The sequence below is a fragment of the Protopterus annectens genome, chromosome 3.part0 (assembly GCF_019279795.1).
Source record: "Protopterus annectens isolate FY-2018-M chromosome 3.part0, PAN1.0, whole genome shotgun sequence".
Lineage (NCBI taxonomy): Eukaryota > Metazoa > Chordata > Ceratodontiformes > Protopteridae > Protopterus > Protopterus annectens.
The window spans coordinates 1902265820-1902290169 of NC_056731.1; the positions used below are offsets into that span (position 1 = coordinate 1902265820).

General features: G+C 41.4%; 1 protein-coding gene across 2 annotated transcripts in view; it reads left to right on the forward strand.

Moving 5' to 3' along the window:
- The window catches only part of RMDN1 (regulator of microtubule dynamics 1), a 450051-nt gene that overhangs the window by 217336 nt on the left and 208365 nt on the right, over positions 1–24350 (forward strand). For both annotated transcript variants that reach the window (XM_044065986.1, XR_006364034.1), the window contains exon 6: positions 12668–12723. In XM_044065986.1, coding sequence (XP_043921921.1) covers positions 12668–12723 — 56 coding nt within the window. The remainder of the gene's footprint in view (positions 1–12667; positions 12724–24350) is intronic.

Here is a 24350-nt window from a genome sequence, read left to right on the forward strand (position 1 = left end):
TCTTCCATCAAACTACTGAGTTTAAAATCATTACATGATACCACAAATTCCATAAATTGCCTTCCAAAACTGTTAAACATGTCCTCACATTTTTTAATATTCTCAGAACTCAATTCTATCCCAATAGGGACGTTAAAGAACCGAAGGCCCATAGGGACAATATTACACTCAATACATTTACGAAGGTACATGTTGTCAATCTGTAAATTCTTAATCTTATTAAGCTTATTCCCAAAATTGAAAATCTTGTCCTTCAGGGTGTGCGAAACCCTGTCTGATCCACTATGTTCATTGTTAACTTTATCAGCACAACCAAAATCAAAGGGAACATTTAAGAATTTGTCAAATTCAGTTTTAAAATTAAAACTGTTGCCTTCGTTGGTAGTAAGCAACCCTTTAGCAACTGTACCTTGTACATACTCAAATGTCCCGGTCTGCTCCCCATCTTTAACAGAATAGGTTCTTTTCGGCGGTGCACGTTTAGGTTTTGCCCCCGAAATTAGATAAATATTGTCCACTCTGTTCGGTGATCCACTGGTGAAATTAAGGGAACCTCTATTGCTCTCTTTACCCGCCAACAAGGATTTGTTCAAGGACGGCGCTTGAACTTGCCCGTTAGGTATAGCTTCCATACTGTCATTACCAGAGAGCAGCCGTGGTGAGGAACGTGAAGGCGATGTCACTTCCTGCTCGACCCGATTGGCCGTAGCATTTGTCAATCTGGTGGGCGGTGTCAATAGCTCTAATAACCGTGTAATTTCTCCCTTGAGAATGGCTAGTTCTGAATGAACTTTGTCCATTTCGTCCCTCCAGACAGGAGAGAAATGAATAGAACCATCATTGGTGGATGCACTACGTGGTTAGTGAATGGGGTAAAAAGTATACTCCATTATTGGGGAAAGGGTTAACAACATCCCCCCCGGATCCCCATGTCAGTGGGACTAACAATACAAAAGACATGTTGGTAAAAAGTGACGGACGATTTTCGAAATCTTTTATTTTGAAATATGGTAAACACGTAGGTAAGGTTAAAGACATTATTAACACCAATTGGAATATTATTACTAGCGATGAGGACATTCAGCCCTACATTTCTGAGAGGCCTACCTTTGTATATAAAACGGGGTTCAACATTAAAAGAATTATTGAGTTTAAATCGGGTAGGCAAAATGAAAACAAACACAAGAACAACAAAGGGACTAAGAAATGTGGTTGCTGTACACAATGTGTGCATATTTTTGAGGGGAACTGCTACACACTTAAGAACATTAACAAGAACAAAATTTGGTTCATAAATGGGAATTGTCAGTCTCGACATTTGGTTTATTTAGCCATGTGTTGTTCATGCCCCTGTTTTTATGTCGGAAAAACTGACAGGCAGTTTAAAAATAGGATATACGATCACGTGGATTGTATAAAAAAACAGGACGTGAACAATGCTTTGTCTCGTCATATTTTGGGTAGCAATACTTGTAAAAAATTCAAGTTTGCTATTTTGGACATGGCTCAAGGCAACCCAAGAGGGGGTGATATAAAAAGTTGGGTGGGTGAGAAGGAAATCAAATGGCAACTGAAGCTTAATGCTTCATGCCATCCAGGTTTAAATGAGGTGATCCCCACCAAACCACTTATAAAGAATATTTAAGAAACATTTTTTGAAAAAATAGAAGCTGATATAAAAGTTGTGACAGGTTGATTCTATACATATATTTTTTTAAAAATATATTTGTATATGGAAAATGTTGCATGGACTATTATTGTATATGAATTCAGTATTTTTCATATACTTAACATCCACAAAGTACTTCGTTTGTGGTTTGAGGGATTGTATGTGTTTACACGTTGTTTTTTATTTATGGTATTTGAGATTAACGCATGTCTATTTTTATTCTTAAGTTTGTTTTAATTGTATCGTGTTTATTAACATTTGTATTTTTCATGAGTTTATTTTATTGCTATTAATTTGAATTTTATGGGCTTGGAGCTCTGTGAATTGTATTCACAACAGTATGACATTTCAGGTTATATTTGACGCTGTTGCTTTAATTAGCAGCGTTGATTAAGTTTAATACATTTAACCTGGTGGATGTTTTTTGGCGTTTTTTTTAGTATTTAAACCATTGTTCTTGATATTTTACCTTGTTCTGATGAAGTGTATGTGTATACATGAAAGCGCTTAACAAATCGTGTTAAGACCTTTGGTTGGAGCAATAAACTTGTTTTTAAAGGAACTTTGTGGATCGTGGTTATATCCTTGGGTTGCTGGTCGTGTTTTCTTTGGACTTTTCTCATTGTACCAAAATTCAAAATGCTGACGCTACAGCAACTCCTTCCCATGCTGGGCAAGGGGTCTTGGCTGGTTACTCTAGACCTCAAGGAGGCATACCTGCATGTCCCAATCAGACACAGTTGCAGAAGATACCTCAGATTTCTTGCAGGGTCAGAGCATTATCAATTCTCAGCATTGCCTTTTGGCTTGTCTACTGCACCCAGTGTATTCACGAAATGCCTGGCATCAGTAATTGCCCACTGCAGACTCCAGGGGATACAAATATACCCTTACCTGGACGACTGCCTTATACAAGCGGACAGCAAACAAGCCTTGACAAAAAACTTGAATTATGTCATTCAGTTACTACAGGCTTTGGGATACACAGTCAACTTTCACAAATCAAGACTACTACCATCCCAACAAATAATTTTTCTAGGAGCCAAACTAGACACAGAATCGCAAATGGCTTACCTCACAGAAGAGAAGCAAGAACAATTACCACATTACTTCAAAAGCCTAGCAAAGCTCACCCAGATGACTGCAAGGAAAATCCTGCAGGCCCTGGGTTTCATGGCATCTTGCATTCTATTGATTCCACTGGCAAGACTACACATGAGAAAACTACAATGGTACCTAAAAAGTTTATGGTCTCAACACAGCCACAATTTAGAAGCAATCATCCCACTCATCCCATGTCTACAAAGGGAATTTTTGTGGTGGGCCCAAGCAAGCCAATTAAACAAAGGTATGCCTTTCAACAAACCTCAAACAAGCCAAACCATTACAACAGACGCCTCAGACCGTGGATGGGGGGGGCGCACATGGAGGGCAGATGCATTCAAGGACAATGGGCCCCCCAGAAAGTGCATCTACACATCAATCAAAAGGAGGTGTTAGCAGTAATTCATGCAATCGAGGCCTTCGGAAAATATCTTCAACAAGGTCAACTGCTAATAAAGACGGACAACACCACTGTTATGTGGTACATAAACAAGCAGGGAGGTACTCATTCTTACCCCCTTTGCAGACTAGCAATGACTCTTTGGGAAAAGTCCCTGAAACTGAACATACAGCTGCAATCCCAGTTTGTTCCGGGCAAGGACAATGTTCTGGCGGACAGTCTAAGCAGAAACATCCTGGACCCGCACGAATGGAAGTTGCATCCAGACATTTTTGCACAAATAACTCATGCATGGGGGAGGCCGGACATAGATCTCTTTGCCTCCCACCTCAATCATCATCTGAAAAAGTTCTGCTCGAGGACACACCATCCACAAGCCTGGAGAATAGATGCTCTCTCCTTCAGCTGGAACTCTCTAACAATCTATGCATTCCCGCCTCTACCATTAATGACCAAGGTGTTACTGAAGATCAAAGCAGAGCAACCAAAACTCATCTTAATAGCTCCAGATTGGCCAAGACAGCACTGGTATCAATTACTAAGGAGCATAACTTGCACCAAGCCGTGGCCCCTGCCTCAATGGCCTCTTCTCTTGACCCAGCACAATTACAGGACGGTTCATCCCAACCTGCAAACTCTGCAGCTGGCAGCTTGGAGGGTTCCATGATTTCTCCCCAGATCTCTCTCTCCAAGGAAGTTCAACAAATATTGGAAGAACGCAGACCTTCCACCAGAAAGACTTATTCAGCCAAATGGAAGAGATTCAACATCTGGAATACCAACAAGGGTCAGGATGCATCAGTAATGAGCATCCCACAGATACTGGAATACTTGGCAGAAATGCTGCATAATGGACTGTCCTATTCTTCCATAAAAATACACGCTTCAGAAATTTCAGCAAAATACAACACTGACCCACCTGTGTTTTCACATCCTTTGCTAAGACAATTTCTAAGAGGGATAAAGAATATCAAACCTCCCAGAAAACCACCAGTGCCTGCATGGGACCTCAACTTCGTGTTGGAAAAATTAACTCTTCCTCCTTTTGAGCCAGCAGCATCTTCAGAATTGCAATTTCTTTCCTGGAAAACAGTTTTCCTGTTGGCAATTACCTCAGCAAGAAGAGTTTCGGAGATACAGGCCCTCATGGCAGTACCTCCATTTCTCATTTTTCATCAGGACATAGTTTCTTTAAGAACCAATCCCTCTTTTATGCCAAAAGTGATATCCAGGGTGTCTCTAAATCAAGCAATTTACCTGCCTACCTTCTTCCCCAATCCTCAAAATAAAGGGGAAAAGCTGCTGCACACTTTGGACATACACAGACAACTACGCTACTACTTGGACAGAACAAAGGCCAACAGAAAGTCTGACCAACTATTTGTAGCATACGCTGCTGGAGTGCAAGGAAAGGCAATTTCCAAACAAACAATTTCAAAATGGATTGGACATTGCATCAGATTCTGTTATTCTTTCCATGGAAAGGGTGTGCCAGCCAATATCAGGCCACACTCCACCAGAGCTATAGCCACCTCCACAGCCTTCTTAAGAGGGGTGGCTACAAAGGACATTCTAGAAGCTGCTACATGGAGCTCCGTGCATACATTTTCCAAGCACTACAACCTGCCTTTATATTCCAGATCCCGAGCAGGCTTTGCTTCGGCAGTCCTGCAGGGCATTTTGGCTACACCATCCTTATCTTAGAGCCTACCGCCCCCAGCTTGGCTATGGTGTTCAACCCATATGTAAGGACTGCAGTTGCATTCTTGAAGGACATAGTACAGTTTTGTACCTACCATAAATGTAGATGTCCGATAGATATGCAACTGCGGTCAGGTTTTCCCTCCCTCCTACCCCTCTGTGTATTGGGTCCACTTCCCTCCTTTTATTATTAGCTGGGGATATCTGTTATGGTGTATCTGTTTATTACTTTTGTGTATGTCTGGAATTTTTTATCCAGTTTCTAAATTTAGCCTTCCTTGGAGGGCACCTGGCATCTGGGGCAAAAAACACTGAGGAAAATGGCGTCGGCTGATGCTTTTATACCCCAGCCGCTCTGACGTCCGGGAGGAGGCGACATCAGCCGACGCCGGACCCAGACTTTGGAATCCGGCTGACCGAGGGCTGCCTGAGGCAGGACAACCCATATGTAAGGACTGCAGTTGCATATCTATCGGACATCTACATTTATGGTAGGTACAAAACTGTACTTTCCTGGAACCAAACTCAGGGGATGGGCACAGCCATGCCCAATTTACCTCGGATACTTCAATACTTAACTGAGATGCCTCACAAGGGCCTTTCCTTTTCCTCCATCAAAATTCATGCCTCAGCCATTTCAGCTCATTACAGTACAGAACCACCCCTCTTCTCTCATCCACTGCTGAAGCAGTTCCTCAGAGGGGCCAAAAACTTAGGACCCCCCGGGAGAGCCCTACTCCAGCCTGGGACCTTAACTTTGTATTGGAAAACTCACTCTACCTCCCTTTGAGCCAGCTGCAAATGCAGAGTTGAAATACCTTTCTTGGAAAACAGCCTTCCTTCTAGCCATCACTTTAGTAAGAAGGCTGTCTGAATTACAGGCTCTCATAGCAGTGGAGCCTTTCATCATCTTTCATGCGGACAGGGTGTCCCTCAGGACCAGTCCCTCCCTCATGCCCAAGGTGATATCCATTGTGGCCCTTAATCAGTCCATTCATTTGCCAATTTTCTTTTCTAATCCACAGAACAAAGGGGAATGAATACTGCACTCCTTGGACGTGCACAGACAACTTAGATTTTACTTGGACAGGACTAAACCTCTCAGGAAATCTGAACAGCTGCTGGTTGCATTTGTGGAGGGGCAGAGGGGAAGGCCATTTCAAAGCAAACCATTTCTAAGTGGATAGCCCACTGCATTCATTTCTGCTATAAGCACCATGGAAAACCTACTCCACAGGGGAAAAGACCACATTCAACCAGGGCTGCATCTACTTCTACAGCCTTTCTCAGAGGTGTCCCTACCAAGGACAATCCTATAAGCTGCTACCTGGAGTTCTGTACATATCTTCACCAAGCATTACCACTTGCCAATTTATTCTAAATCCACAGCTGGCTTTGCCACTGCAGTCTTGCAGGGACATTTTGCCGGTCCTGATGCTATCTAATTACCATCCTTAGCTTTGGGAATGTACCCGAATATGATGACTGCAACAGTGAAACACGAAGAACATAGTACAGTTGTGTACACTTACCATAATTGTAGATGTTTGAGTGTATTCACTGTTGCAGTCCTGGTTACCTTCCCTCCATCCCCCTTACTTCTATTGACTATACCTCTGTTCTTGTTTACTATGTTTAAAGCTTTTTGGTGTATTTGCTTTTTTGTTGGAGGTGTAACCTTGTATATAATTGCTTCCTATTATGGGGGCACCTGACATCTGGGGCAAGAAAAACTGATGTAATAGCATTGGCTGCATGCTTTATACCCCTGACTACCTGACGTCATGGAAGATGAGACAGCAACCGACGCAGGACCCGAGACTTTGTTAATCATGTCGCCTGAGGGCTACTGCAAGCAGATAACCCAAATGTAATGACTGCAACAGTGAATACACTCGAGCATGTACATTTATGGTAAGTGTACACAACTGAACTTTTCACTTACAGGTCATGTGCAAATGTACATCTTACCTCTGGAAACATCCTTAAAATCAGTGCCCCTGCAAGATGATGGTGGTAGAGGAGTCCCCCCCACCAAAAAAAAGTAATAATTAAAATCCAAATCGGCACTTTTTTAATATTCTGCAGTTAAAGCAAAAAGAAGTATTTTTTGTGAACATGTGAGGCACATCTCACATGCCACCTGTGACTCATGTACAACATTCTGATGATGGGATCTTGGCCCAGAAGTATATGGTATCTTCAGTACTTCCTTCCTTTTTGTGCGTTAGCATATGATCTTTTAAGTCCTTGTTAATAAATGAAAAGTGAAGGAAGATGGGTGGAGTAAGGGCCAATTGTTCAAATTCAGTGTAGAATACTTTTGCCTGTGTGTACACGGCGTGATACTTTTTTGGAATTCAGCAAGCACTGTTAATGTGCTTTATGGTCCTCCAACATGAACATGTGCAGCACCACTAAATGCTGGACCCACAGCCATGCTGAATGCTAATGAGGTATTTCGAATGGAGAGGTATATGCTAATTAGCCACATGCTGTGTCCCATGAACCTCCTCCAGGAAGGTTTCTACATGGCTGAATTATTCAAAAAAGCACTCAGCCTTGTAGATCATCATGGCCATCCCCTCCATGTCACTGTAGCTAACACAACCAATTAACATGAATGTGGTTGTGGGAGGGGACTACAAGACATCAGGGATGATTGTTAAATACCATAACAGCACCAGCAAAAAAGGGGATTGGGGAGGGATGCACTAGATCACCAGGGATACATCAGGAAAGTGCCTTACTTGCACCACCATAACTACAGGGATGGGGGGGCATATACACTCTACTGTGCTGAACCAGTACTAACATTAATACAGGGGTGGGGGATGCACTCGTTACCAGGAATACCTCAAGTGATATAATGGCACCACTGTTACTATGAGGATGGCGGTTGTGTGTGTGGGGGGTATGCACTCTACAGTGCTGTGCCAGCATCAACATTACTACGGGGATGGGGAAATACAGTAGACACCAGTGATTACAGCCCTAAGGCACAAAACAGCATGACTGGGATGGGGGGAACCATCAGACAAACTCTAATTTACTGTAAATGCACAAGCAGTAGTATAGGGATTGGGTGGAGCCCATGGACCACCAGAGCTGACTATATTTAAAGTGTGATAGCAGCAAAATTATAACAGGTCTTGGAGGGTGGGGAATTCACTTGACCACCAGGGCCTTAGACATGCATGCCATAAAAAGTATTAAGGGGGTGTGGAGAACCATGGGACAGTATTGATATTTGGACTGTGGCGTCTGTGTGTGTGTGTGTGTGTGTGTGTGTGTGTGTGTGTGTGTGTGTGTGTGTGTGTGTGTGTGTACAGCAGGATACTACAGTTTGCAGTCGTAACTGCGATTCAAAAAACACATAATGCTGTCTGACCTTATCACGGCTCACAAATGGACATGTTACACTGGAAAGGCATTTCTGTGTCTTGTGTTAGTGCCGAACATAAATTATGGGGAATATTTAAAGTCAGATGCGGTGTTTAAATAACTATACCAAAAAGCTGTTGACTGTTCCTGCAGCAAAATTATATTCCTGATCAGCAAGAAGTAATCTACAACTTTCATTAGAGCATATGTCCAGTGAAATTCTGGTTCTTAGAATCACTAAAGTGATACTAATTAAACAGATGAAAATATGAGCTTTGCAAAAGTTCTTTAGTGGTACACAGAATGGCCAGAAATAGAGTTTGCAGTGGATATTCTCAGCCAGTAACTGACCTGTTTCACAGAGTTGGTAGTAGCAACTTATTCAGTGGAATTCAGCAGGTATCAGGTGTTTTAGTGTTTAGTGTTCTAAAATTATTTATGTATTCAGAATCACAAATGCTGGCAAGAAATTTAATCGGTTGCTTATTGTGCATATCCCAAAGTTCAAAGCATTATAGGAAGCACATTGTGAATCCCTATGTGGTAGTTTAGCTTGTCTTCTGTTAAGTGAAAAGGATAAAAACAAAATGTCCCTTTTTACTCTCTGTTAATTGCCAGACACTGATTTACAGTTCTTGAGAAAATTAAATTCCATTTTTGAGATAAAACTTGGGAGTTATGCAAATTATGCAAATTATTTTTAAGTTAATTTTTGTCATTACCACAATTTCATTTGAATTTTAGTGCATCTAGTAATACAAATTCTAGGTGCAAATCACTTAGTAAAGCAAACTGACAATTTCTTTTCATATGTACTACTTAAATACTAAGGTCATGAGTCAGTGTTCTGGCTGAATAAGTTTCATCAAAATCCCATGTGTTTCCAGTATTTAGGTGGTCCAGATTCATGATTTTCTTATATTTTCCTGGAAAAATGGAAAATTGTTGTCTGTGGTGATTCTTTTGTCTTGACCTTTTGCTGATTATACTGGGTCTTTGAAAACATGCATCTCTTCTTAAAGTTGGATCACCAATTACCAACAATTCAAAAGGTAGATGCTAGAAAACCAGATGTAGTGGTCCAAGAAAAGAAGGCAAAAGTAGCATTGATCATTGAAATCGCCACACTCAGTGACTACAGTGTCTTGAGTACAGAGACACAAAGTCATAAAATATCAGGATCTGCAGGCAGAAACAAATGTGGAAGAAAGATACCCAGACAGTTCCAGTAGAAGTAGGAGCAACGGGTCTTATAAAAAAGAATCTACAGTCGTATTTAGATATGTTACCAAGCCATATAACCCTGTACAAATTGCAGGAGTCATTACTGGGCACATTGCGGGTGATGCAAAGAACACTTTGAATTGTACTTTGCCTTAGGAATGGGGTTCATTCCCGTTATAATATTAGAAACCCAAAAGCTTTGGAAAAATAAAATAGGATTGAACCACATTATCCTACTTGGGAGATCTGAAATAGGTAGGGGAAAGCAGTGGGTACGAGGTAATTAGAAGAATTTTATTATGTAACAAAAGGATTTTTTTCTGATCTTTGTACTGGTTTATAATAATTTTTTTTTGTGCTTATAGTTTAGCATTATTTTAGCCATAGTTGGCTAAAGTTACTTTCGTCTGAACTCCCAGAATGCAGATAGAGAGGCATTAACAGGTTTAGACATAAACAGGGTGGAATCTGCTTTTGTGCCTCCATGAAAAAAAAAAAGACCCAGGATGATAAAAGTCCTGAGGAAGAGGAAGTGAGATAGAGAGTTTCTGGGTATTAATTAACTTTATCTAGGGAAACTGTAACCATTGAGAGAGAGAGGGGGAAGTGAGGTATATTTTGAGTGATGTGTCATGTGAACGACAGTAGTAAGCAAAAAGTAATAAAATGGCATAATAAAAGCAACAATTGTTTTCACCCAGTACCTCAGTCATCAGACCTTTAGGATAAAACAAAGTAAAAAAAAAAGTTCAAGCTTGTATAGTGTAATAACTGTTCTTTTATAATGCAATAACTGCAAGTAAGCCGCCATTAAACAATTTAATCAGTTTTCCAATTAAAATCAATGCTCAGACTTCTTTTGACATCATGCTCATTATGATCATTAATGATATAAAACTATTGTTGCTAGATCATTACCATAAAATCATTAAAATGAACAGCAATAAGGCTATAAGCAGCATTAGTATTACTATCTGTAAGGTGTTCCTGAATTCTGTTTTTAAATTCCTTTTTGCTTCCCCCTATGTAAACCAGATAACAGAAACCTCTTTTTGAGTTGATACTTTGCTTTACCTGTGTGACTCTGCTAATGAGGCTTTTGTGACTGCGGGAACTAAGAATATCCTGACCCTTTGGACTGTCATGAAAGGGGAATTTAGTCCCAGTAAACGTGCTGTACTACATTGGTTTGTTAAAGGCATCTGAGCTGGGAATGCTGTGTTCGCCAGCTAGAGACTGCAAACATTTTCTTAAATGAAATTTTTGTAAAGTTTTAGTTTGCTGAGGAAAGTTCCTTCAAGTTGCTGATATTTTTCCCCTTCCAAGAGATTGTGTGTGCATGTGCACGCATATATTTCATATATATATATATATATATATATATATATGTGTGTGTGTGTGTGTGTGTGTGTATATATAAATATATATATATATATATATATATATATATATATATATATATATATATATATATATACACATACACATATACATATACACAAACACATATATAGTATGTATATATATACATTTTTTTTTTTTAAGCAAAACACCCGCTTTCCACCTCTGATTTCCAAAAAGTTGAAGAATGCATGTCTGGAATTGAAATTTATCAGCACCGTGTTGCATATTCTATCATATTTACTCACGATGTAGTACATTCACAGCTTACAGTAGTTCAGTCTACAAATTTCCTCCTAGTCTAACTTTCACTGACAAGATATCTAATAGGTTCATAAGTTTTTGCTGCAGCCAAGGAGAACATCAGGAAGCCAGTGGTGGGAGATTAGTAGCGTTTCCCAATAAGTATATTATATGTCCCATGTGAAAATTGATGATCAGTCATCCAGTTATCAATATTGGGTTGCCAAGGAGGTATTCTACTTGATATGTTTTTCCAGAAATGAAGATGGGTTAGCACCTGTTACACCAGTTAGTATTGGCAAAGTGGTAGTATAGGTTTAGTTCTGTAGAGCAGGCATTTACTGGAAGGAGTTCAAAGAGTACAGATTTGTTCATAGTGTGAAAGATTAATCCGAGATCACCTCTTAAGACCTTGTACAAGACTGATTAGAGGTAGAGCCAAACCTGTACCTTGTGCCAGTAAGGTAAACACCACCCTATCGTGATATGGTCAGGAAACTCAGAAAAGACTATGTTTGATCAGTGGTTGCACCCAGATATGTGTAATGGTTCATACTCTTTAGAACTTTCAGCATAAGTTTTGAACTGCATATCTGATTTAGAAAAAATTTATTTCACTTTCTTGGAATTTATTAATAATGGATCTGCAGTGGAGCAGAACTGCATTCTATCAAAATCATATTGAAACTATGCTACTGTGTAAGCTGCTTTATTGTTTGAAGATAAGATAATTATGTCATTATGATATTTTGGGTTTTATCAGTAAATTGAAATATAAATAATTTTTATTGTAAGAAAATACTATTAGTATAAAGCTGTTTACCTAGATTAATACTGCATTGATGTAGGTAGACTGAATGGTTTACACCTCATTTAGGGTGCATTAGTGTTTGCTTTACATTAGATTAGGTGGCAAGGACTGGAAAACAAAACAAACTTTCCAACATCATCTTAAGTTTTATAAACTATTCTACAGCTTCATCTGTCATTTACTGGGCAAAATTGCTAGGAGGGCAGTGTGGTTCCTCTGACACATTGCTATACTACATGCAGTATTAATTGTCTTTAATAAGCTACTTGCATGGATTACAGTTTATCACTGTTAATGCCAACAACGTGATATAACCTACTTGTCATAGTAGTAATAGTTCTGAATCATGAGTAGTTAAGGGAGCAAGTTTTCATCCTTGCATTGGCAAAAAGAGACTATGGCATTTATGATTGCTGTCCATAGGCATGGTACAGCTCTGCTGTAAGTCTGCTGTTGTATTAGTAAGTAGATGTAATTTACTTTAATCTAATTCTTACAAGTAATGTGTAGTGACTTGCATGTACAGTATATACTTATTGCTATCAACCAGTGTGTATACATGTATATCTTTATATTTGAAATTGTTTGGCCTTAGTCATTCTTGAAAGCAATAATTTTTATTTAGGACACCTGCCCAGTCATTCATGCTAAATAACATTCACATGTAAACTTTTTCAATGATTAAAGAAAAGTGCATTTAAAGGGTTATCTGTTTTCCCTTCCTCTTTAGAAAGCTATTGAACTAAATCCCAAGGATGCAACCTCTATTCATCTGATGGGACTTTGGTGAGTACCTTGACTATTTATATTCACATTGAATAGGGAAAGCAGAGTAGTCACAAAGCCTCTTTTGATGATAAGCCAAAAGAATTGAGTAGATTAACTTTCTTGCTTTGAATCATATAATTTTTAGGGGGACTAACTTCCTTGCTTTGAATCATATAATTTGTAGTGAGACTAGTGAAATAAGAATGACACCACAAAGAGCTTAGATATTTTCAGTGCATTATTACTAAAAACTAACTTACTGTGGTGGTGGTGCTGCGGTAGCGTTGTCTCCTCACAGTTAGACGTTGCAAGTTTGATTCTCAGAGCGTCTTCTGTGTGTCGACATGCGAGAATGGGCGTTCCTTCGTTGAAGGTTGTGCGTTAGGCCCGGCAAGCCAGCACGTAAAAATCTACTGCCAATCATTAGCGGACCGGAATTCCGCTGTGGCAACCCCTAACCGGGAAAAGCCTAAAGACAGAAGAAGAAGATTACTAAAAACTAACTTGCAAAACATAACTTATTACGGAAATCACAACATCTGTGCTTGGCTGAACTTGACAGTAGTCTTTTAATGGATACACATAAAGCAAGTACTTAGCACTACATTACATAAATAATACCCACCAATGCTCTTTATCAGTGGTACATGGGATCACAAAATATAATTCCACTCTGACATGCTTAAGAATCCTTAATGGTTATATTTTATTTTATTCAGGGTTTAACTTCATTTGATCTAAGGTTTATTTGATCTACAAGGGAAAAATCAGTGGTTCATTTATTTTATTTTATTTATTTATTTATTTATTTAACATTTATTTACTGGGAACCTCTTGCTTTGAGGCGACAATGCAGACCACTGCACTGTCCATTTGATCTAAAACACAAATGACTGAATCATGTTTGATTGAAACTGTTAGCTTGTAACAAATTACTGGTTTTGGGGGACAGGAATTATAATGCAAATTGCTGTTAATCATTATTTCCTTGGTAATGCCCACTGTTGAATTGTACCTTCATGTCTAGAAGCTTGTGTGTCCAGTGTTATGTTGCAGTGATTCAGTGTGTCTGGGGTATGCTTTTTTTCTGCATGATTGTGCAAACTGTGGAGGCAGTGTATTTAAATTAGTGGATCTTATGCTCTGGAGATGTATTTAGTCTATGTAAACTTTTCAGTGGACCCTTTTCAGCCACACTCTAGCTATAACACCACAATAAAAAATAAATTACAGTAGTGTAATTACAGAAGCATAACATTCCTTATGCAGTTACAAGAAAGATTGTATAGCAAAAATAAATAAATAAATAAATACAAATATGTACATTATGTGCAACAGTAAACCCTGCTAAACTTATGTCTACCTCTCATTGTAAGCTGGTGACCTAGCCAGTGCCCCAAAAACATGCACCTATATTCATTTTGCAATTGCTGCCTAAGCTTTTTTTAAATAGTTGAAGTTATTTTTTTATATCAGTAGGTAGCTAGTTCCATGCAGCTGGTCCTATTCTAGAGAGGACTTTTCATCACCTATTACCTACAAATCTAATTTATCCAAAGGAATCCCCATGTTTAGTCATGTTTGTAGAATTTTACAATTTATCCGTTTACACTAGAGTAACAAGCTTGTGATACTTGATCATCCTAGTTGAAGATTCGCTTTAATAAAATGAGTTGATAAGAAAATCATTGGAAAATATTAGTCTGAGAAATCTAAAAATATTTATAATGCATCCAAAAGCCTTGCCTCCTTAAAATGCAGGGATGGTTTCTCTGCTCAGAGTATTGTCACTTTTTCTATTCTTCCAGAAGCAGAAAACTTTATGCTCTGCATCCATCTCCTAAATAGCTTATTCTCTCTTTGGAAAGAGAGGGAAAGTTCACGAAACATAGATGTTCGTGTTTCACTGTTGCAGTCATCACATTTGGGTTATCCCTGCGAGGATAGCCCACAGTCGGCCCGAATACCAAAGGCTTAGTATTTCAGCATTGGTTGCTGTTACTTCAGGACTGATGTCAGGTCATCAGTAGTATAAAGTAAGGCAGCCGATGCCATTACATCAGTCTTTCTTGCCGAGGAGCCCGAAGCAGAAGCAGTTCGCACAAGTGCCAGTCGGCTGCTACCCGAGTTTCATTTTCTGAATTGAAGCTGAAGTCTTCTAAAGCTAAGTAGCCCGTTGAGGATCCTATTTTCTTGCTGTAACCGATGTCAGAAAAAGTTAATAATTGTCTCGCGTGTAGAAAGCAAATACCACACAGAGACTTTCATTCTTACTGTGTCACTTGCTTAGGCCCAGACCACGACGTCCATCGCTGTCGCTTTTGTGCTTTGTTCAATGCCAGAACTATACGTCATTGGGCCCTTATTGTTGCTAGATAATTTTGCTCACAGTCCTCGAATTCTGATATGACTTCGGTAAGCCATCCGAAAGCAGATCTTTCAAAACAATGTAAGGATAAAGACAGAGACAGACCGCATAAGCTAGTCGTCAGTTCTCTGGTCCTCAGTGAAGTGCTTTCACAGACCCTGATGCCCGCTTCTGTGGATTTGCAGGCCGCTACCGAGACCCTTTCGAAGTCCGCTATGCCGCAAAACTCTTCATCAACTAAGGATCCTGTGGATGTCTCTACCTTGGATGGGTCCGGAGCCACTGAGCAGGTACCGGCTTCCGAGGAATTACTTTGTTCTACCGATTCTCGACACAGACCGACTTCTTTTGCAACTACCGTTCTTTTGAAAACTACCGAGTTTCTAAGGCCCAGGGTAGGCACCACACCCAAGAAACCGACAACCCAATCTCAGGCACCTGCTTCCTTGCCTCAGTCTCAAATGCTTAAAATGGCTGAAGACCTTATAATGCTGATCAGGGGAAGCCAAGCTACCCCTTCCAAAAGAAAAAGAGATTTGTCCTCAGTAGTTTTATCTGAACAGGAGTCTGATGACTCTGATGCATCTGAGTATGAAGACATGCAGCCGCTCTCTGCTTATGAGGATTCTGATGCAGAGGAATCCATTCCTTCAGCCTCTCCACCCGAGGACTTTTCCATTGGGGAAGCCCTTCATACTTTAAGGGAGCATTTCCAATGGGAATGTCAGGACTACCCTCAGTCAAAAAAGAGACTCAGGGAATTCTTAGATTTTCCACAGCACAGACCCATGGCCATTCCTCCTGTCCCCAATGTTGAGGATGATGCTTTCATGGAATCTAGTTTGACACCTGACACCCTTCCACCTTCTCCCAGGAAACCTGACGGGTATTACAGAGTCCCTGACTCGCACAAATTTCTTTTCAAAAGTACTACTGCTGACCCGTCATTTCTCAAGGGCCTAAAGGAATTAGAGCAACTTCTGCTAAGAATCCCACCCCCTCAGATAGGGATTCCCGAGCACTAGACAGATGGGGTAAAAAAGTATACACCTCTGCTGCTCTTGCTATCAGAGCACTAAATTGTCAGTTCCATGTGCTAAAATTTCAGCAACATACCTTGGAACTCCTCAAACAAAAAATATTATCCTTTGCTGCTTGTGCAGAAAATAGAGTTACAAGACTTAATGCATTCTGCAAGTCAGATAACTAAGCACACCTTACACTGTGGTTCTGACGCCCTAGAAACATCTTGCTGGGCAACAGTCACCGATTCTGTCCTTAGAAGGCATGTTTGGCTTAAGGAACAGCCCTTGCCCAGACCATGTCAAATCTAAATTATTGGATGCACCCTTGCACAAAGACAACTTATTTGGCACCAAGGCAGAGGAGGTCTTAAAAAAGATGGAAGAAAAAGCTAAATCTATACAGACAGTTAAGGATTTCCTACAGGTCCAGCCACCCAGTTTCAGTAGGCATTGCCCCCCCTAAACACTGGTCCTTTCCTGCCCCCTCCAGGTCAGTTCAGCACAGACCCCCCCCCCCAGACAACAGCCACAGGGAATGCAGAGATCAAAGCAATGGAGTTCCTCCACTTCAGCACCAGGGAGTGCAAAGCCACCCCCACATGTTAAGAACTCACAATGACTCTCCACTTCCACCCCCTCCCTCTGCCCACCTGCACTTGCCCCTAGGAAGAAAACTCTCCTTCCACGCAAGCACCTGGGCTACCATTACCATCGATCGCTGGGTCCTCAACATAGTGTCCCAGGGATACATATTTTTTTCCACACTCTCCCAACCCCAAAAGGGTTCCCAGATCTACCTCCAAACCAATGGGCAGAGGCCAAAAAGCAAGTCTTTTCCCTGCTGTCTATGAGGGCAATAGAGCATGTTCCTGCAGAACAGATAGGCCAAAGTTTCTACTCCAGGCTCTTCCTGGCATCTAGAAAAGAGGGCACCTGGTGCCCCATTCTCGATCTATCCATTCTAAACACCTTTCTGGTGATAACAAAATTCAAAATGCTCATCCTCCAGCAACTACTACCTATGTTCTCCAAGAATGCTTGGCTAGCCACCCTAGACCTAAAAGAGGCCTACCTCCACATCCCAATCAGGGAGTCTTGAAGGAAATATCTACGTTTCAGGGCAGGATCTGTGCACTTTCAGTTCTCTGCACTTCCCTTTGTCTTATCTACTGCTCCCAGAGTTTTCACAAAATGTCTGGCTCCTGCCATTGTTTTTTGCAGACAAAGAAACACTCAAATTTACCCTTACTTAGATGACTGCCTAATTCAGGCAGACAGTCAGGAAAAGCTGATAAAGCACCTGACCTTAGTCCCTACTGACCTCCCTAGGGTACACTATCAACGAAAATAAATCCAAACTAGTACCCACCTAAAGGATTATATTCCTGGGAACAAGCCTGGACACAGCATCCCAGATGGCATTCCTTACTCCAGAAAAGCAAACTTACCTGACAACCTGTTTCTCTTAGCTAGCCACCAGACCCCAGTTATCTGCAAGGAAAATCCTGCAAGCTCTGGGCTCATGGCATCTTGCATTCTACTCATTCCATATGCCAGACTGCATATGAGGAAACTTCAATGGTACCTAAAAAGCCTTTGGTGTCAACACTCTCAAGACCTGGAAACTCTTATACCAATGATACCTTGCTTAAGGAAAGATTTTCTTTGGTGGGCAGCAGCATGCTACCACAACAGGGGACTACCCTTCTCACCAACCCACGCCGCCCAGACCCTCACCACAGACGCATCAGACTATGCCTGGAGTGCACACCTGGGTGGCAGGTGCATACAGGGCCAATGGAGCCCACAGCTAATACACCTGCACATCAACCAAAAAGAGATGTTAGCTGTCCAGCATGCATTGACAGCTTTCAGGCCCCTTCTCTCCCCAAGGGCTCTACTGATCAAAACAGACAACACCACTGTGATGTGGTACATCAACAAGCAGGGTGGGACTCGCTCCTACCCTCTATGCAGGCTCGCCATGACCCTTTGGCACACATCCTCAGCCATGCAACTACACCTGTAGCACAATTCTTGCCAGCCTCTCAAAACTCTCTGGCAGACAACTTAAGCAGAAATCTTCTGGACCCACACAAGTGGCAGCTAGACCAAAAAGCCTTCACCCTAATAACTCAGAAATGGGCACCCGAAGGTCGACCTCTTTGCTTCCCACTCCAACTATCAGCTCAGCAAGTTCTGTACCAGGTAGGCTCATCGCAGGACCTGGAAAGTAGATGCCCTATCCTTCCCCTGGGTCAACCTCTCAGTCTGTGCATTTCCCCCACTACCTCTCATTACAGGGTACTTCTCAAAATAAGGGAGGAAAAACAGAGGACAATTCTGATTTCTCCACACTGGCCTCACCAGGACTGGTACCCACTGCTGCGCAGCCTGTCCCCACTGCCACCTTGGCATCTCCCTCAGAACCCAAACCTCCTGACCCAGAAGGAAGGAGAATTCATGCATCCCCAATTGCAGACCCTCAATTTGGCAGCCTGGCTTATTCTCTAACCACTGACCAAGCTCCCAATCTCAGTAAACAAGTTCTAGATGTTATACATGAGCCTGGACACGCTAGCACAAGAAAGCCGTACGCTGACAAATGGAAAAGATTCTGCAACTGGATTCAGGCTAAGGGAGCCGATATGGCACAGCCCTCCCTAGCACTCATACAGGATTACCTAGCTGACCTGCTGCACAGTGGTCTCTCCTTTTCCTCTATTAAAATTCATGCCTCCGCTATATCTGCTCATTTCAACACTGAGCACCCACTTTTCTCACACCCTCTCATTAAACAGTTCCTGAGAGGGGCTAGCAACTTGAGGCTACCCAGAAGAGTACCTACCCCCCCCCTTGGGACATAAACTTTGTGTTGGAAAAGCTCACCCTGCACCCCTTCTAACCAGCATCTTCAGCAGTTAAAGTATCTCTTCTGGAAGACAGCCTTGCTTCTGCCATCACGTCAGCCAGAAGAGCATCTGAGCTGCAAGCACTCATGGCTGTAGAGCCCTACATAATCTTCCATGCTGGTAGGGTGTCCCTCAGGATTAACCCATCTTTCATGCCCAAAGTGGTGTCCAGCGTGTCTCTCAACCAAACCATTCATTTGCCCACCATTTCTGTTACAAGCAACATGGAAAACCTTCTCCTAAGGGGGTTAGAACTCACTCTACCAGCGTAGCCTCCACCTCTGCAACTTTCCTCAAAGGAGTCCCCACCAGGGACATCCTGGCAGCTGCCACATGGACATCTGTTCACACCTTCACCAAGCATTACCACCTGCCTATCTTCTCCAAATCTAGGGCAGGCTTTTCCACTGCAGTCTTGCAGGGCATCCTAGCCAGCTTCTAGTCTTTTTGAATGCCTCCACCCTTTTCCTCAGCTTTGGGAATCAACCCAAATGTGATGACTGCAACAGTGAAACATGAAGAACATAGTACAGTTGTGTACACTTACCATAAATGTAGATGTTCGAGTGTATTCACTGTTGCAGTCCCTGGTTCTCTCCCTCCATCACCTTCTCTCTGTCTCTCCTTACAAGGAACATTTGGTATTTACTTTCTACTGGTGGGGTTCTTCCACCATATCCTAGCTCCCACTTGGGGGCTCCTGACATTTAGGGAAAGAAAAAATGATGTAATGGCGTCAGCTGTCTTACTTTATAATACTGACGACCTGACATCAGTCCTGAAGCGACAGCAACTGACGCTGAAATAGTAAGCCTCTGGTGTTCGGACCGACTGAGGGCTACCCTCGCAGGAATAACCCAAATGTGATGACTGCAACAGTGAATACACTTGAACATCTACATTTATGGTAAGTGTACACAGCTGTACTTTCGGAATGTTTCAGGCCATGTGGGTTAAATGCCACTTATCTGCATGGAAAATCTCATTCTCGTAAAACATTTCATTTGATATTATTAAAAAGCTCATTTCTAGTTAGACTCCCTGTAACTACATATCCAGTGTACAGTTACAGTTCTGTCAATTTTAAGACTGAGGGCTGTGTCACCTTGGCCAGCAAAACTTTCCCAGGCAATTGAAGCCCCTCCTCTTAGCCATGATCCTTAGCACATGCGGCTTTGATTTCAAGATCTCTTCCTCCTCCACAGCTGAAGCAGGTCAAGGGGATCAGCAGACAACAGTGAAATAAAGGGCGAAGCAGGCATGATGGGGTAAGAAGAAGAAGAATAAAACAGGGAGGTGGATTGGAAGTGGCTCAGCCACTCCTCCTGAGCAGTTATGACTCAGATTTACTCATTCCACACTGCCTGTTTAGAAGGCAGATTGAGGCAGTTCACCATGTTTCTTGCCCTCCATATTTATGTATATACTGTATAGAACTGCCTCTTCCTATGTTTAAGTATAGAGTATCTAAGTTAGACGTCATTATCAATGTTTAATTGCATTATATTGTACTGGAGCTTTTCCCAGTCGGCCTGCACTGAAAATGGGTCCTGTGCCCAGTCAGATTTTCTGGGTAAACAAAAGCAATAAATTAAATAAATCCGTAAATGATAAAATGTTAGACAGATGGGTGTTGAGAGTCATAAAGGAAGGGTACAGATTACAACTTGAGCCGATCTCACCTTTCATAGGGATGTTTACAGTATTAGAAGATTAGCCGCACCAAGTCTGACCCCATCATTCATCATTTACTAGATTAGAGGACAGTAAAATGGATGCCAGTCAGAAAAAGCAGGGTTGGGTTTCTTAGCGTACTTCTTTCTAGTTACCAAAGAAAGTGGGTCATGGAAACCAGTTCTAGACCTAGCCAGATTCAGTGTTTTCTTGTTGGTACCTATACTTAAGATGCTGACCCTGCAGTTGCTGCTTTTGCTTTTTCTCCCTCAGACCTTCATGATCATACTGCATAAATCTGAATCATAGGGATCTCAGAGGAAATGTATAATGTTTAAGTATTATATCATAATATTTAGAGTTGGACCCCAGCATTACCAATTTATAGCCTTTTTCTTTAGGTACTCTACATCATCCAGGGTATTCTCAAAGTGCCAAGCCTCTGTAGTAGCCTTCCTTTGACTGAAAGTGGTCCACATCTACCTGTACTTAGATGACTACTTGTTTCAGATTCATTTGCAGTGTAAAGTCTTAAGACAGTCTCAACATTACTGTAGATTACATCCAGAGTTTTTTTTCCACCTCCTAAATCACTACTCTGGACCAATTCAGGATGTCTGGGAGCAGTCCTGAGCATGGAGAGTGCAGGATCTACTTTGTGAAGGAGAATGCCCTTATTCTAGCATCCTTTTTGATCCTTTTTCTGCTTGCAGACCAGCAAGGAACACATGACAACCAGAGGCTTCTTAAAGGCCTTGAAGAACATGGCTCTGACTGTTCGAGTGGTTCCACAAGCCAGACTACACATACAAAACCATCAGTAGTTCCTGAAATTCTCTTGTCGTCATCAGTCACATTTCCCTAGATATGGAGTTCATGGCCTCAAATTACCCTAAGAACATTGTAAGGCTCTCCAGTAACTCAGTGCTTTATGTTGCATAGAGGTTAAGCTTGTTAAATCTAGTTACTTAATATTTAACAGAGCTTCTGTCTTCAGTAAGCACCCCCCCAAAAAAATTGCAAGATCACAAATCTATCTGGGCTAAGCCTGCAGTCTGTGTGGAGCAGTGTTCTTTGTCAGGAAACAAATAAGTAAAAATAAATACGTCTTACTGGAGATGACCCAAAACTCCTGCCCCACTTCATTTAGTCTGACGAACAAAACCCCAGTTGTGTTCAGATGACCAAGCCTCTTGCAGATTGCTGCTGATTTCTCTGTTCTATAGTTGGTATCCTTTCCTCCCTCCCCATCTACATGGTTAGTGTGGTGAGGATACCTGTATAGCTCATTTCAGAGACTTGTAGACATTCATCATTCATTTATCCTTAAATTCCAGATTAAGGCTGTTGCTTGCTGTCAAACATGTTCTGACCATTATTTTGAAACTGTCAGATTCTAATTGAGCTACTTTTTATTTACCTCATCCCCTTTCTAGAAAATGGGGTCACAAACTAAATAGCATCACCACCGACATTGTCTTGCTAATGTGCTTTGTTTACCTCACTGGTTTAAAATCCGTCATTGCTGCTCTGCCATACACTATAAAAGTTTCTTCTCAATTTCAAACTGAGTCTCCTACCTAGGGAATAATATAGGTGTAGTAAGTGTTCTATCATTTTTACAACCCTTTCCTTTGTCTTTAACAGTGGCCTAAGCAAAATGGATGCTGTATTTTTAACTTGTGACTCCTTTGTTGACGTGAAGTAGTCTTTGATTCTGTTGACCATTTGTTTTGGCACAAGCTCATTTAAATGGTACTACTCCTGTCTTGCTGTAAGAATCGCACTGAGGTAATTTAATATCACCTTCTCTAAGGCAGGTATGCTGTTGTCCTGATTCCCTCATAGCAGCCCAGCCTTAGAACTGATGCTTTATTTCCTTTTCATTGTGGACTTACAGCAGAATCTGTCAGGTCATTATGCGACCCTTTATGCAGATGATTTAATGCTAACAGGCTAGACCATTGACCTATATTGTAGAAGATCTATTGCCAACTGATACAAATAAGAGTAAAATTTGTTCCTATAAAATACACTTCTGGTGAGTACCAACTTATCTAAATGTATGATTGTACTAGTTAATAAACATGAAATGTTCCAGCACACTTCCTGTTTTCTTTAGGTATCCCTTGGCAACGTATGTATTAGCGCAACCAGATTTTCGCAGTTGCGGTGATATGAATGCTGGCATGAAAACGAGTGTGGTAATTAGTGCCACTTGTTATTTTACATCTTTACTTACAACAGATAGGTTTAGCTTACATTCAGGAAGATAAAACAACTGTGAAAGTCTTTTCCTGTTTTGCATGCTTTACACATGCACGGATTAATTGCCTGGGCTGCTGTGTATGTTACTGTCGAAAGGAGTTCTTTTCTCTATCAAGATGGAATGCTGAAAAGAAAAACATGGGGAGACCTGGAGTGCTTTTTGGTAGACTATTTATCAAAATTTACAAACAGACTTGAAAGGAGGAAAACTTTTTTTTTTTTTTTTTTTTTTAAGAATAGAAGCTTGCAGTAACAATAAAAGGTTTGCCAAACTGATGATATTGCATTATGCTGACATGTAGGGTAGTTTGGTATGTGAAAAGTTGACTGTGGTGCTTTGGCTACTTGTATTGTGATAGTGCTATCCTCGGACAAACAGAGATTTTGTTTCAGTGATTACGGCTAAAAAAGATGTGGATTTCTCATTCACTGTTGTACCGATGTTCATCGTGTTTCACTGTTGCAGTCATTACACTTGGGTTATCCTGCTGGCAGGCTACCCGCAGTCGGCCTGAATTCCAAAGTCTAGGTCCAGCGTCAGTTGCTGTCACCTATTCCCTGACATCAGTGCGCCAGGGGTATAAAAGATGCAGCTGACGCCATTTTCTTTAGTCTTTCTTGCAGCGTGGTGCCCGAAGCAAAAGCAGTTCGCAAGTGCTGGTCGGCCGACTTCTGAGATTTTCAGAAACGAATTTCAGATCCGAAGTCTTCATTAAAGCTAAGTACCCCATTGGGGAAACTTATTTTCTTGCTCCAGACCAATGTCAGAAAAAGTTAACAATTGTATTTCTTGTGGGAAGCAAATACCTCCTAAGGATTTTCATTCTTACTGTTTTCCTTGCCTAGGCCCTGATCACAACGTTGCTAGCTGTCAGTTTTGTGCTAGATTTAACCAACACACTATTAAGCATCGGTACGATTTTGCTTTTCATTACTTTGGCTGAAGATTCAACTATATAATGCCGTCGGAACAGCCAACGACCAGAGTTTATAAAAAACGCAAGGAAAAAGAAAAGGACAGGCATCCGAGGTCCAAAACCGACGATGAGGCTTCTGCTAAGCCAGTTGCCGGTTCTCAGTGAGGCGCTTTCGCAGCCACTGACACCTGCTACCTCAGAGCCACAGGCCGCTGACAACTCCCATGTGGAGCCAGCTAGGCCTCTGGATACTCAAGGTATTGGACACTCGGAAACTATTCCCTCAGATGGGTCCGGAGCTGCTGAGCAGGCATCGGCTTTTGAGGGTGTTTTCAGACCTACACAGTTATATGTAAAGCCTACTTCAGCTTCCAAAGCAAAGACTAAAGCAGTTCTAAAGACAAAGAAACAAGTACAGCATTCTCCTGGACAGACTTCCATGCCTAAAAAACAGATGCTCAAAATGGCCGAAGACCTAATT